This window comes from Tympanuchus pallidicinctus, unplaced genomic scaffold (genome assembly GCF_026119805.1).
Source record: "Tympanuchus pallidicinctus isolate F22 unplaced genomic scaffold, pur_lepc_1.0 scaffold1, whole genome shotgun sequence".
NCBI lineage: Eukaryota > Metazoa > Chordata > Aves > Galliformes > Phasianidae > Tympanuchus > Tympanuchus pallidicinctus.
This window is the reverse complement of record NW_026294618.1, coordinates 43,875,525-43,890,978: the sequence shown is the minus strand read 5'-3', so window position 1 is coordinate 43,890,978 and position 15,454 is coordinate 43,875,525. Positions and strand designations below refer to the sequence as shown.

Sequence of the window (15,454 nt, the reverse complement as noted above, 5' to 3'; positions counted from 1 at the left end):
CTTCTCACTCAGTACTATTTCCTCTGGTCCTATTACTGCTAGGATATTTTTTGTAATTTCACATGGTGACCGAATGAATATTTTATTTTTGCTGTCACTTGTGCTATTAAACAGTATTTTGAAGAAAGAAGAGTGTATGGAACCATATGAATTTTGCTTCTCAAAAAGTTACTTGAGACAAGGAAAAGCGGCAGAGTGCATTTGCATGAAAACAGCTCTGTTCAAGGTCACAGTGGAGAACTCCAGTTTTAAAGCATCTTTCTAACTTGAGAAGAAAGTCTTACTTAGATGCAGATGGTAGCAGGCCAGTTCTTGTCTCCAGCACTGTGTGAGGAAGAAAGGTGTTGTAGTTCCAAATGTCTCACACTTGTAGGGCAAGTATTAAACAAACAGGACAAACATGAGAATCAGCACAGGACCAGATAAAGATAATACAGTATTAAAGAACACAGTCATGAAATGGAAAAACACTGAGGCCAGGCATGATGTACTGTGCAGAAGCATTTAAATCAAGAGAGATTTGGATTATTTATAACCTAACATTGGAAGAATGTCAAGGTTTTAATGCCTGTACTGTACTTCAAAGGAGGAAAGTAGAAACTGTTCTCACTGAACAAATAAAGAAATAAAGGGAAAAAGAGATGCTTGTGGAGCGTGTGCATCTGCATCTATCCTGCATGGTCCTGGTGCTTGCTCCTTGACACCGAAGCATGCTGTTATGGTAGCATGTATGCCACAGACAAATCCAAGATGTGACCGTGGTGCACATGTCAGTAAATACCTGCACCCCTACTGGATCTATAATGAAAGTTCAGCAAAGTATTCCTGTTGAGAGTTATAGTTTCTGCTGACCACAAGTTAAGTGCTCTCCTGACCCCAGATGCACATTTCTGCAGCTCCAGGCCAACAGTCTGTACCTAGAAATTCTGGTCTGGCTGTACATAGGATGAGCAAGGATGCGGGTACAGGGGGAGAGGTTCAGGAGATAGAGCGTGGATTGAGGTTATAGGTGGTGGGGAAGTTCCAGCTCTGTGAACACGCATGTAAAATAAATGAATGCAATCCTATAATCTATTTTTAAATACATGCATGGTAGTAGAAATACCAAATGAAGATATATATATTCTCTTTTCTCAAACATAATTATTCCTCCTTGCACTGTATTGATTCCTTATGGAAAAAAAAAAAAAAAAAAACAAACCAAAAAAACAAAAACAAACACTGCATTTGTTCTTCATTAATTCTAAACTTGCTATTCATTAATTCTGCCACATAAGATTTCATTTACACAATAAAAAAGGAGATCTTTTGTACAGACAGCATTTCAGACTTATGATATTTGCTTTACACCGCAGTTCCTTGAATTTTATTTCAAGTGTACTCTCAAGCAAGACCAAAGATTTGCATACCTTGAAAAACATTTCTACCCTTACAGCTGCTTTTTATTTCTTCTAGTTGCTTGTTGGAATCATGGCTCTTCTGAGTGGAATATTAACATTAATGCTTCCAGAGACACTTGGAAAACCTTTGACTAATACTTTGGAGGAAGCTACAGAAATGGGAAGAAAGAAGGAAAACTGCTCAGGAAAGACTCCTCCAGCAGACAGTGGTGCAGCATTAGAAAAGATAGAGATGTTTGGTCAAGAAACAGTCAGCACTGAGAAATAAAACAAGATCAAAATGGCTGTTCTCAGTTTTAACAATTATATAATTTATAGGTTATTTTATTCAAGAGAAGACTGTTCTGTAATATCTGTCCCTTTAAATTTGTATCACATCTTGCCTTTTTGACAGAGCAAGAGTACGAAACCTTTTCCACTTGACTGAGGTACTGCAGAAAATTTGATGAGATTTCTAGATCCCTTCTCAAACTTATTTTGCCTTTAGAAAACCTGTCTGACTTGCTGTGACCAGTTGGAGTGATTATTTTAGTTCTGTAACATATCTGATTACATATATGTAAAAAAAGTGCCAATTCTTACTTTGGATTTTCTGTGGTTAGACTTGTAAACCCACCACAATGTGTCTTGTCTTTTTGCAGTCATCAGTTACAGACTCGAGAATTCAATACATAGTGAAGTCAAACTCACAGTTATAATTCAAGAGAGAAGCCTTAACCTCATCAGGTCATACTAATAATTTCAAACTTAAACTGTTTTTTTTTTCTTTTCAAAACTGCTTCCAGAAAAGTTATCTTTTCTAACAAAAGTATTCTGTGGAATAGCTTCTGACTGAAAAAATAATATTAATTTTGCAAAATGTGCAAATAGTTCGTATATTATTCACTCTGTTGAATGGTAAATGTATTTTTATTAGTAGCTTAGAAAAAATTGTTCACTGGATCTACTTGCTATCTTAATAAGTTCTTTTTTAGAGAAAACTGCCTGAGGCCTTTTAAAATACTTCTCATTCCAGACTATTATTTCCGTGCACCCTTTCTCACTTTGTTCAGGTCAGATTAAGTCTCAAATTTGTCTAATGCTTCAGAGCAACACCAATGCTTGTGTGCCAAACACTTCCATACTTCCACACTTAAGAGGCTGAGCCCTTCTTAGTCCTCAGAGTAGAACAAGTGGTATATGAGCCTTATTCAGACTCTGCAGTGGTGGTCTTAGTTATTAAAGAAAGATTAGTAGGCATGGAATCTAAACACATTTGTATTAGACTCCATAGACTCATGTGGACTCTGCAGCTCCATTTTTTCCTTACAGTACAAAAAACCAGTTACAAAAGTATAACTTAGAAAATGATATCAAGAGGACAACGAGTTATTACTTGTTCTGTTTTTTTTTAGTCAGTGTCTGTCAGTGTCTTTTAGATCTTGTGTGAGCATCAACACTCATTTACTGGTGCAGTGACTGTGCCTTATGACTGTGGACCATAGAAAACATATAGATAGGAAAACATAATTCTAGCTGCTCTTTTATGGCTTTCTGCCCCAGCTCTCTTTTTGCTGTTTACCTCTAGTCCCAGAGGTTTCTTCCTTGCCTGTGAGTCTGTATCCTTGTTTGAGCAGATGGTGTGGGAAGCTTCTGAACATCCCTTGCCTGGTTTGTGTGAGCTTTGCTGTCCCTGGTGTGAAATCACAGTTCTTCTCACCTGAGGCACCTACTCACAGGCTACCTTTCACAATCTCATGAAAGCAAGTCTCTCCATGTTTACTTCTTTGACACGTACCCCAAAATCAGACATCTAAATTATTGTAGATAAATATACTGTGTGCTGTATAGTTTATTTGTCATTTTTTCTATTGTATCTGCATGACCTTATTAGTTTCAGTGAATTCTGAAACTAGAGTAATTGTTTATATCCCCCTATAAAATATTATTTCTTCTTCACTGCACTGTCCTACTGTCCTAGAGTGCTTTGGTTCTGGATATAGGATCCAGTCATGTCTAATGTGACAACTAATGTGCTTTGAAGGCAAGCAAAAATCAGCGAATTTACATTTAGGGTGTTTCTGTGCGATAATTAAAGAGGTCTTTGTTCTCCCTTCAGTTATGTGGGTGTCCCAGTATTTGCAGAGAAAACCTCTGAAGAGAACTGCGTGGATTACTATGGCTTCTATCAAGATATAATTTGCTCAGCAAAAGTATGTGCTTTTAACCTTACCCATGTGAGTAATCCCATCATCATTCAGAGGAGCACTTGAATACATACTGTGATGACTAAAGATAGGATTACTCATATGCTGTGGCTTTCTGTTTTGCTCAGGAACAGACCCAGTATTCTTCCACTGCTTTCAGATCCCCCTCTCCCAGTTTCCAGAGCAGAACAACTGCCATTATCTTCAGGATCTGTTGCCAAACCCCGAGTGCCCCACCTTAAACAAGTACTTAACCATACTAAGGGAGAAAAGGGCAGTCGTTCTAACGGGCAGTTAAACTGACTCAGTCTGACTTTGCAGCCACTGTCCCCTTCACAAAGCTCTAAATAATTGTGTTATTTTGGGGTTCTTTCACACGATACTCTCTTTTTCATATGTAGTCCTATCTTATCTGCTTTCATTGCATGGGACAGTACAGTATGTTTTAACAAGGTAATAAAGAACAATTTTAAATTAATTTTTCTGCTTTCTTATCTGCAGAATAACTGACTTGGACATTACTCTGCTTTAAATAGTCAATGCATTTTATGTTTTCCATTGACTTGAGGGATTCAGGACCAGGTAATCTGTAATTGGTGTATGTAAGGTAGGGAAAATAAGAAAAAAGGAAGGACTTAAATGCACACTGATAGTGAGCAATCCTTGTGGGCTACAGTTTTAATCTGTACTCTGAAACACAATGCAGCCTGATGGCTTTTAACACTTAAAGCTAGTGCTTCCTGTCTCTGATGTCAGTTTGTACTTGGTCTTTAATTCAAATGAGATTTGAATTTCCCTGAACCAATTATACTTTTTTTTTTCCTGCTGGAAATGAAATGTGAATTGATCAACAGGTATAGCTTTGGGGGTTTTATGCATGAGTAGCTCTGAGGATGCTCTGGGGCTTCCTGTCCTTTCAGCTGAAGAAGAACATTATTGTAAAAAAGGGAAATAGCATTTCTGAATTTCTGTCAGTAGAATTTCTGCTTGTTTCTATTTCCATGTGGAGGAAAATATGTTTAACACTAGTTATATGTTATAAATGTAGCATAGATGGGATGAGTTGTTTTCTTTCTCTTCAATATTCATAGATTATCTAAATCCTCTTGAAAGAGAGGACTGAGTTTAAGAAAAAGAGCTTCTAAGTTCCTTTGGGGCATGTTTTCCTCTCATTGCTAATAAAAACAATTCCTTTTCATAGTTTTTATCTGAGTCCTTCAGTTCTTTTAAGTTTATATTTGTCATATCCATCTTAGAGCAAATTTATCGTGCTGAGCAATGGCTCTTGAAATATGTGATGGTTTTTTGAGTTTTGGATTAGAATTCTTATAATTGCTGCTGGTCATTGTTTCACAACGATAATTTGTTCTGTCCTAAAATTGATATAGTATTTTACTGAACAGTCACACAGTTTGTAAGGGACATCCTTTCTGGGGTGAGTGAAGGAATTTTCATTAGTTCAATGATAACAACTAAAGAAAATAAATGTGTTTGATATTTTTAATCTGTATTTTCAAAAGTTTGTGAAGAGATGCATTTTTACTTTTATAGCTCACTTCAGTTTATGGAAGTTTCTGCCACTTAGAAAACACAGTAGACAAAAAAGCTGTGCAAGCAATATACATTCTGTATCAAATGCTCTGGGCTGTGCCCTGAGTGAGTGAGGGAGAGAATCCTGCCTTCAGGATTCCAGCAGAGAAGTTCTGTATGACAGCTCTGTGGAAATATAAGATGGTGTGACGCCTCTGCTCTGGGTGAAAAGGGGGTGGAGGGCTTGCTGGCATTCTCCTGTGTCTTTCACAGTTTATTTTTACCAGCTCCTTACGTGCAGTCACGTAGGAAGCCTCCATAGCATGGGGCTCAGCAACATGCAAGTTCTTTGTGTGTGCCTTACACAAGAGCTCACAAAATGCAAGGTCATTTGAACTGTGGGGGCATGATGCCAGAATGGCATTTGTGACTGCTAAAAGGAGGGTGTGGATCCATCTTGTACACTTGTCTGTGTATCTGAAAGATGCCTGCCTGAATCCCACAACAGAATTGCAGGGAACAAATTAAACTCCAAGATTTAAAATGGTGAGTAAAGACAAAAGAACAAGTTTATGCAATCAAAAGAGAAAAACAACCCAGCAACTCAGTGACTTCAGTCAAGTCATATCTGCACTGTTTTCATCTCTCATGAAGAAAAGTGTATTCACAACCTAACCATTTTGTATGTGATTGTGAGCCAGGTGCATTTTGGAAACGTGGGGAAAGTACGTGTTCTTGGGAAAGAGTTTATTTGCCCAGAATATGTGGCTTTAATACAATATATGTGAACAACAATTTTTTAACATGCATGTAACTGCAGATGATAAATACAAGAATAAAGCTAATCACGTTATTTAATGTCTACACTTTTATGTAATGTAATGAACTCCTAATGCTCAGCAGCTCTTTTTGGTGCATGCTTCTTGCAGGAGCTGGGCTGCTGCTCTGGCATTTCCTGCAGATCCCTCCTGCAGTAAAACACACGTGATATCTGTTTCCTGTTTTCACATGCAGATGTAAACTGATATTTGTATAACAACTCATTATGTGGTTACTTGTTTATGCATTTCAGTTGCAGGAAGAATATGATTCTTTTCTCTCAATATTTGTATAAGCTGGCTGGAGCAGCAGTCCCTAGGACAAATTTAGTAGTGACAAAAATAACTATGGGTATAAAAAAATGGGTAGGAATTGATCAAAAAGAGAGTAGGTGACTACAGGGGTGACAGAACAATGCAACTCATATCCACTTGGCGTTTTGTGGATGTGAAAACGAAGTGTAACTTCTTGCAGGAATTGAAGTTCACAAATGGCATAAGGAAAATGAGAATTGCAGCTATCTATAGCCCTATTCTTTTTTATTTGTCCTTTAGTCCTTCTCAGGAACCTACTTATTTTCCACTTCTCTTAACTTTTGAATTAGTGCAAGTTGTGCCACGCATACTTTGTTAATCTTGTTTATTCTGATCAAGTTACACCCGACACTTGGCTTCATCATTCTTGTTTTTAATGGCTTTATATGTCCTTGGTAGGTAGTTTAGATTCTTCCCTGAAGGTAACTGGAGTGAGTAGCTTTGTTAAGAGAAATGTTATGCAGGAGATGATGAAAAACAGAGAACTCAACAAGAGCCTGTTAAAATACTATTTTTTTTACTAATAGTAAGAAATCTGAATCACCTCTGATACTGATTTCAAGAGCACTGAGTTCAATGAAGCTGAGAAAAATCAAGCCTAAAAAGCTGATATCTCAAATGGGAAAATATTGTTTTCTTAAGATGTCTGACATATTAATATGATTGCAAAGAGATTTGGACACAAAAACAGCTCTTTCAAAGAAACGATTAGCCTAGGTTTATGAACAATCAGAAGTAATGGCGAATTGCTTCCCCATCTAGTGACAGATTAACTCCTCTCCTCCTGCATGCCTGTCTGACACAGGCTTGGATACCACTTGGGTGCTTGTTGTGGGGAAGAAAGGACCCAGCCATGATCCTGGATCATGGGCCTCTAGCTATTCATGTTGCCTTCTAATGTTTCACTTGGGGAGAAAGATGACTTGCACTGGATGGAAAAAAAGAGCACGACAGGGCAGTTCTTACAAACCTCTCCATGGTTTCATTGCCACTGATGAGAAAGAAAAGCAGTTTTCACTGCGGCGGTCATGAATGTAGCAAAAAAAATGTTAGTACTTTCACAAAGCTTTTTGATACGGAAATCAGTATTGCCAGTACCTCTCTGATATTAAGAGATTTCTTCCCTGTCTTATACAATTCTCTGTTCTTCTCAAAACTTTCAGAGAAAATCAAGCTGTACTATCATTTTGGCAAAATTTTTCCTTGTTTTTTCCGTCACTGAAGGAAAAAGTGGATCTAAAAAGGTCAGTGATTATGTGTGTGTATGAAATCATGTCTTTACTTGCACGGTTTCAGAGCAGCTCTGAGGAAGGTGAGGCAGGTGCTGTGCTATGTTTGCCCTGCTGCTGTGCTCCTAGACCCCTTGGGGGCTTCCTGCTCGGTGCTGAGGCAGCTGTGGGGAAAAGGCTTCATGGCAAGTGCTGCTCCAGGAGGATGGAGGGGAGCTGTGCTGCTGAGCCTCTGAGTTCAGGCTGTCAGTAGTCATCCGAAATGCCACGGCAACACCATGCACCCTGCAGTAAGACACCCTGCTTTACAATGTTGTCAGGACCCTGGAGATCCTGCAGGCAGGTGTGCTTCTGGCTAAGCTGCATTTTCCTGATGACAGCATAAATGCTCGCAGGCTTGGCTGGCTGGCTTGTTCTTACTGACCATGCTGACTGATGTGCCATGTGTGTTACCACCACTCTGACTGCCTGCTGGAATCTTGCAGTGAGCCCAGTGCAACTTTAGAAACACCCAGTGTGCAGCTAATTGCTAGTAAGAGAGGTAAAGTGGGATGGAGGAGCCTGGGAGCCTCCTCTCCGTGCAGCAAGCCAAGTCCTGGCAGCCGGAGAGTAGGGCTCAGCTGTGCCCGGGCTCAGAGCCAGTGCTGGGTGGGTCGGGTCGGACACACGCAGCCTGCAGCAGCAGTGGGGCTGGGGCAGCTCTCAGGGGCCACCCGGCCTCTCTTCTCCAGGTATTTTGCTCTCCCCACTCTTGTTTACTTCTGTTTCGGTTTTGTTTTTGTCAGCTGCGATGGTGCTCAGCGGGCAGGGGAGGGAGGCAGCTGCCTGCTCAGGCAGCAGTAGGGCCACAGGGCAGCACTGCAGGCCTCAGGAGCTCACAGAGGTGGGACTGCACTTGGGTATGGCAGGAGATGGGTCAGAAAGAACCTGCCTGCACTGCAGGGTGACAAAACAGACAACTTTGCTCCGGCCTGGCCATTTGTTCTGACCACAGAGGAGCAGGAGGGTGGCGGGGGCACTGTGTCAGCTGGCTGGCCATGCTGGGTAAAAATAGCCTGTCCTTGTGAGCCCTCTCAGGTGCGTGCAGGCAGGAGTGTGAGTAATCCTTCTGCTCATTGCATCAGCAGCTTTGCAGAGCCCAGGCTGTGCTTGCTGCTGGGAGCAGGGTGGCCTTTAGCCTGTGCTTTGCACTCAGTTATTTTTTGACACATTAGCACATTAAGGTCTGATGTGCTCCTATCTTGCAGCAGTCAGTGCTGGAACACAGCGTGACAACTGTCCATTGTGTTTGGGCTCCTGTGGGCTCCAGCAGCACCCACAGCCCCTTCCTGCTCACACTTCTGACAGCTTTTGCAGTGCTGGGATCAGCTGACATCAAACCATCTCGCCTGTGAAAATCCCATCTGAACCGGGGAGGTTTGCAGTGAAACCCAAGCTGCCACTGAGCTGCAGTTCCCCTTTCTTCCCCAGCCGCAGAGAGGTCAGTCGGGAAATTCAATCCCCATCTTAGTCCTTAGGGCCCCAACGCCTTAAGGCGCTGGAAGGGCCGAGGGGTGTGGCTTGTGTTCAGAGCAGAATTTCTTCAGACTGGGTTTATGGTGACAGCGAAATGGGTTGGCAGTGCTGGTTCAGGGTTCTTCTTCACTCCTTTGTCCTCTTTCCTTGCTGTGTGGGCACTTTTGCGGTTGCCTTGTGAAAGGAGATGTAATAATTGACAGGAAAAGAGTTAAGCATCATCCCAGAACAGGAGGAGAGGTTGCAAAAACCCTGGGCCGTGGTGCAGAAAGAATGCAACGATAAGCAGCAGTGCTGGTCCCCCCTCCCTCTTACCACACAGCAGGGACATGGCTTAGTGAGCATGATAAGTTGATGGTTGGTCTAGATGATTTTAGTGGTCTTTTCCAGCCTTAATGATTCTATGATTCTATGACATCAAACTTCATGTAGTTCTGCAGGGAAAGTGAGAAGCTATGAAGTGTTGTTGGTAAGGACCTTGTAAGTATATGTAAACTCACACAGCTTGTCTCATCCAAACTTTCATCAAATATGTCAAAGGCCATGGAAAGATGGAAGGGAAATCAGCATTACCCTTACAACTGCAGGTACTGTTTTCCTGAAAAGATTCTCAGAGAACCATAGGTGAAGCTGAATTCTGAAGTCAAGGATGAGTGAGTCCCCTTGGACTCATGAGGAGAACAAAAGTAAAACTGTAGCAAGCAAGACCAAAGGCCTGTCTCAACCAACACCCCCTCCAAGAGTCAGTATTGGCAGTACTTCAGGAAGGCATGAAAGCTGTAGGCAAAATAAACTTTTCCCCATGGCGCACCTTCAGCTTTTGGCAGGGATCCCCAAAGGAATGTAGGTGCACCTCAACTCTGGTATTTAATAAAAGCTTAATAATAATGTAATGCATTAATTAAAGATAAATCTGAAGGATTTATCACCTCTGCCTTTGCCCAGTCTGCTCTGGGCCCATTTATTCCCTGGCTTTAGCGAGTTTGCGGATGCTGACGTCCAAACAACACTGTTCCTCTTTGGTGGCTAGAGGCCAGTTTTCCTGGAACTCCAAGGGGCACTTCTGTACTCCTGACCCCACAGGAAGATTGATGGGTGCTTCACTCCCTGGGTGCCACTGAGAAAGACTTACCCCATATTGCTACACAACTGCCCTATGCACCGACCTCTCTCTTGCTCTTTGCTGTGGATGGGGCAGGGACTGTCTGAGTTGGGACATTTCTCAAATGTGTGTTGTCATGCTGAGGGGTGGTGATGCTTATCCTCACCTTTGTGCAGTGGCAAGTCTTTATTTAGCTGCCAGGGGTTATGTTGTGTCCTGCGCAGGTGTTTAAGAGCTGAAGATGCTGTGCACACTGCAGCTGGGACACGTTACCTATACACCATCTCAAATGCCCACAGGTGCCTATCTCCAACAGTCCCCAACCCACAGATGGCAGCTCCCAGGGTGGCAGTGGTGGGCGCGGGGCTCATCGGACTGTCCACAGCGTTACGTATTGCTGAGGTGAACCCCAACTGCTGCTCCATCACTCTCCTTTCAGAGCAGTTCAGCCCCAACACAACGAGCGACGTGGCAGCTGGCATGCTCATCCCTCACACTTACCCAGGTGCGTGTGAGCTGGTGTGCCAGCATTTTGAGAAAAGTATCTTTTCCTTCACTCCCGCATGTCCTGTCTCCTCGGTGCTGCCTTATCTACTTTCACTCTTTGAGTTTTTACTCTTCTGTGTGTTTGGTTGTATTTGCATACAGGCACACCAATCCACGTGCAGAAGCAATGGTTCAAAGAGACTTTCACCTACCTTTTTGCTATCAGCAACTCAGATGAGGCGTCAGAGGCTGGCATTCACCTGGTCTCTGGGTAAGAGCAATGGCAGGGCAGCCTTTGGCACGCAGCTACTTTGTGCTGCAGCAGGCAGAGGCTTTTCTTTCTGAAGCTCAGGTGCATGCCTCTCATAGTAGCTCTCAAGATCATATTCCCAAGAAACTGTACTGCAGCTGTTTCAGTAGGATATATTTTCAAGCAAAGTTCATGCATGAGTATGCACAGGGAAACCATGTGATACTGGCCTGCCCCAAACTATTTTTTATAATGGATATTCTCCGTGCTGTCATCAACCAGCTGCTTGCAGCAGAGGTGATCTCTGGAGGTGGGACTGCAGGATGCTCCGGCTTGTGGAAGTCAGCATGGGAGTGCAGTGGGTGTGTGTGGGACTGCTTCATGCTGCCTGTGGTGTACACCGAAATCTGGCTGTTGGGAGCGCTGGAGCTGGGCTTCATGGGTACACAAAAACATGTGATCTTCTCTCCAGTCCCTCTACAATCCCAGCTGCAGCCTTTTGTGATCATACTATTTTCTTCAGATCTTGGCATTTGACAAGTTTTAATGTGGACCCTGAGCCTCTCTCCAGTTGATTTTCCCCAGGGTATAACACTCAGGCCTTCTGCTTGAGTGCGCTAGGGTATGGGCTGTGGTAGCAGGCAGAAGTGATTGCCCTTTGCAGAGTTGTATAGTTCAATGAGAACAGAACACTGAATCCTTGGGTTTGTGCTATGATTGCAGCAATGGAGCATAGCACTAGCAGCTACCTTTTGCAGCTTATTTTGCTTGTGCTCTTCCAGCTGGCAGATCTTTAAAAACCCTTCTGAAGCTGAGGTGCCTTTCTGGTCTGACATTGTCCTGGGGTTCCGACCGATGTCCGCAGCAGAACTGCAGAAGTTCCCACAGCACAGCCACGGCCAGGCCTTTACAACACTGAAGTGTGACTGCCCCCCCTACCTGCTGTGGCTGGAGAAAAGGTTGGTTTGGGGCAGGATGGGTTTGCAGAAAAAAAGCCCAGGGGGTGAGGCTGGCAGGGATTCATTATGCATGGATAAAATTGGAGAAAGGAAAACGCAGCAAGCTGGTGTGTACATTTAGCCCATGTAAGTACTCTTAAACTGAGCAAATGAATGTCTCCTCTTGAGAGAAAGTGATAGGCTGCAGTCTGATTTCAGGTTAAGTGAAGAGACATGTACCCATGCTGTGGTACAAATTGCCAGCTGAGCTGATGGCTTGGATGCCTTTCATCTCACTGCAACATGGGAGAGAATGCTTCACGTTCCAGCAGCCATCCTGGGAGGCTGCAGAGCTGCGGGAGCGCTGTGCTGCCCGCTCTGTGCATACACTCTGTCAGGTACCATTGCAAACCAAGTTGGAAATTGCTGCTGAAGTGCAAGCAAGTTGTTAAACCATACTATGCCACATCAAAGAATGTAGTCTAATGAGATGATTAGGTTTTTTTCTTTCTCCTCAGTGATGAGAAACAAGGACATACTAAACATGTAACTAATTCTCAAAACTCTGGTGATGTGAACAGTGTTTATAGACTGTTCTCTTTGCAAGCTACAGGGAAGATTGATTTTGCACTCATCTTGCTGGTCAGAATATTATCCCTGCTTATTTCCTCTAATTCAGGAATTTCAGCAGCTTTTTATTGGTATGTTTTTAAGACGCAATGGCAGCATCCCAGTGACAAAGCTTAGGTTAGGGTAGTATGGTTAGGCTGCAGTTGGACTTGATGATCTTCAAGGTCTTTTCAAACCTGAGCAATTCTATGATTCTATGATTGTTAGGAGTTTTCCTAGCACTTTGCTGAACCAGGGCAGCTGCACAAGACTTCCTCAGATCCCACAGCATCCCCCTTATACCCAAACCCCCTTGTGTCAGGGGTTGATTTGGAAATGGATGTGGAATATTGAAAGTGCAATAATGATGGCACTAGCATAAGTGGTTGGTGATAAAGCTGATGTTTTCAGCTTGCCTGAGTTGTTAAAGCTTGGGAGTCCTATAGATGTGAATTTCTGAGATCACGAGGCTCTGTCTACCTACGGTCATATTCCGGACCATTCCACTGTACCTTTTCCAGCCCAATCAAGTTCAAAAATAGCTTTGATCAAGCCAAATCATTCAGATCACAAACAGAAGCCCCATGGTGTTTTCTTTATTTTTGTCCCTTTTGCTGCCCCATTTTATTTTTGATCTGTATGTTAAAGACAATCTCATAAAGTGCCTAATAATTACATGCGGGTCTAAGCGGGTTCTTTTCTGCTCCAATTCTGTTTGTTTATTTGTTAGTTTGTTTTTTTTACAGGTTGAAAGCAAGCGGTGTCCAGATACACACCAGAAAAGTCACAGATCTATGGGAGCTGCACAGCGAGTATGACATTGTTGTCAACTGTGCAGGCATCGGAGCCCGCCAGCTTGTGGGGGACCAGCAGCTGTTCCCCATCAGGGGCCAAGTGCTCAAGGTTCACGCTCCTTGGCTGAAAAACTTCATCCGGGATGGGGATGGCTTAACTTACATCTACCCAGGGATAGACAGTGTAACTCTCGGGGGAACCAGGGAAAAGGAGAGCTGGCGTCTCTCCCCTGACCCTGGCACTACCAAAGACATCTTTGACAGATGTTGCTCCCTTGAGCCTTCGCTGCAACGAGCTCGGGATATCAGGGTGAAGGTGGGCCTGAGGCCATCCAGATCATCTGTGAGACTGCAGAGAGAGGTTCTGAGCCAGGGAGGAGCCAAGCTGCTGGTGGTCCACAACTATGGGCATGGGTCAGGTGGCTTTTCAGTGCACAGAGGCACAGCTGAGGAGGCCACTCACCTGGTGGGAGAATGCATTGCTGCTCTGCAGGGTTCCTCATCCAGGGCCAAGCTTTGAATCCCTGAACCTCCTTTTCCTTTTACAACAGGCTAATGCAGCATCTTCTTTTAGAACCTTTGGACTTTTATTTCATTAATAAATGGAGAGAAGGAAACTAAAACAACTCGTGCCTTTGCAGGCACTTGGTGGTATCTCACCTGGCTTCCAGTGGCCACCTTGGAAAAGTGCAGTGGGTCCATCCCAGCATTAGCCCAACTCTCCATCTCCTCCGTCTGGTATCATTTCTGCCCTGGTGATTTCTTCTAGCTTTGTGCTTGGGAGGGTACAAGATACATAAATATCCTTCACATAGCAAAAATCACTGCTTCATTATAATACAAATAATGTAAATTAATCATTTATTCATCTACATCTAAAGCATATTTGATGTACTAGATTCAGTAAAAACTAATTCTCTGCTGTTGTATTAGATCTACTCTAGTACTGTCCTTACTTTGCCACCTTGCTAACGAATTTTACAATTGCCTTTATGAGTTACAATAATAGTAAACTCCTGCTGAGTGCTGCATGACAGTGCTTTGGGTCAACTCTTGCAGAAAGCAGTGGCAGGGACAGGGACCCTGTCATGCACAGGGAACAAATAAGTATGATTTCAGGAGTAGGTTACATATTACACCTTGTGTGACTTGATACAAAATTTCTGCGAGAGGAAGTTGCCAGGTATGGGCCAGATTTATACCTCACCTTTCATGCTTTATTGCAAGTATCTTCTATTCTGAGTCTCTCTTGTTTTGCTCTCAGAAATAAGCTGATTTTTCCCAAATAGCAGTATTGAAATGGCCAGTCTGCCTGTATGATATGAAAGAGAATTTATCAGGGTGGGCTTGGGAGCACAAAAATTTCTACTTCTCTTCAGCACTTGCAGCTTTTCTTGTAAAGTTGATGAAAATAAACCAGCGACAAACCAACAAAGATCTTAGCACCAACTGCAGTTGTGTGAGTGAGAAACAAGCCATGTAAGTCTAGATAAACACTGCAAAGAGAAATTTGAGCTTGCTGTCAAAGTACAAGATGAATGTCTGACTGTTAGTGATTAAACTGCTCATTAGACTGGAAATGGCTTATTTAACTGTTAGCATCCACTTTTGACTCGTTCTTTGTCCTCAAGATTACAAACCAAATCAAAATCCTTCAAGAAATAACATGATTAAATTTGATAAATAAAATTCTAATAGCAGAGCAAATGTCATCTATGTGGTGTTTTCTTTCATAAACAGGAGTTTTTCTCTCATTCAAAGAGGCTTGCAGAGCCAAGAGGGGCCCTTGTATAACCACCAGGTTCAGAAGCATTTGCCAACTCCTGCTACTGGCACAGAGAATGAGGACAGTTACCCTTCACAAGGGACAGCTGTCGAAAAGGAACTAATTTAAATAAAACTGCAGGTCAGTTAGTGCTTGGGATCAACCTCAGCCAGCCCTGCCTTCAGCCATTTTGCCTTCTTCCCAGCTCCGGCTGCCAATTTTATGCTCCCCCCCCTCTCCCCCCCCCCAATAATTTGTCTTTTGAAAGGGCAGAGCTGCTGCTTTTGGCAGCAGTGTTGGCATTAGGCTTGTCAAAGCACAGCTTTGTCCTCAAATAACACAGAACAAAGAGATACATGGCTTAAACCCATGAGAATGGGTTATGTTTTCCTTGATTTTAATCTTAAAGTTTAGCTTAAGTTTGAGCTACAAAAACTAATAATACTCATAGCATGAATATATAGCACCACATTCTGCACTTCTGTAATTGCCAACGTCATGTGATGACATGGGTTTT

General features: G+C 42.8%; 2 protein-coding genes across 4 annotated transcripts in view; both read left to right on the top strand.

The window, feature by feature from the left end:
• The window catches only part of SLC22A16 (solute carrier family 22 member 16), a 35,444-nt gene extending 30,653 nt beyond the window's left edge, over positions 1-4,791 (top strand). Inside the window, exon 8 of the mRNA XM_052685702.1 lies at positions 1,456-4,791. Within this exon, the coding sequence (XP_052541662.1) occupies positions 1,456-1,668 (213 nt within the window). The 3' untranslated portion in view covers positions 1,669-4,791. The remainder of the gene's footprint in view (positions 1-1,455) is intronic.
• Positions 4,792-8,104: 3,313 nt separating this feature from the next.
• DDO (D-aspartate oxidase) lies at positions 8,105-14,879 on the top strand. Of its 3 annotated transcripts, XM_052685824.1 has the most exons (6): positions 8,125-8,209; positions 8,826-8,958; positions 10,395-10,600; positions 10,744-10,852; positions 11,614-11,790; positions 13,125-14,879. In XM_052685824.1, exons 3-6 carry the CDS (start codon positions 10,426-10,428, stop codon positions 13,690-13,692), a joined length of 1,029 nt encoding a protein of 342 aa, XP_052541784.1. In that variant the 5' UTR covers positions 8,125-8,209; positions 8,826-8,958; positions 10,395-10,425; the 3' UTR covers positions 13,693-14,879. The 3 variants fall into 3 exon arrangements, with proteins under 3 accessions (XP_052541777.1, XP_052541792.1, XP_052541784.1); XM_052685817.1 differs by lacking the exon at positions 8,826-8,958 and having other exon boundaries at positions 8,105-8,209; XM_052685832.1 differs by lacking the exons at positions 8,826-8,958; positions 10,395-10,600 and having other exon boundaries at positions 8,110-8,209.
• The last annotated feature ends 575 nt before the right edge of the window (positions 14,880-15,454 follow it).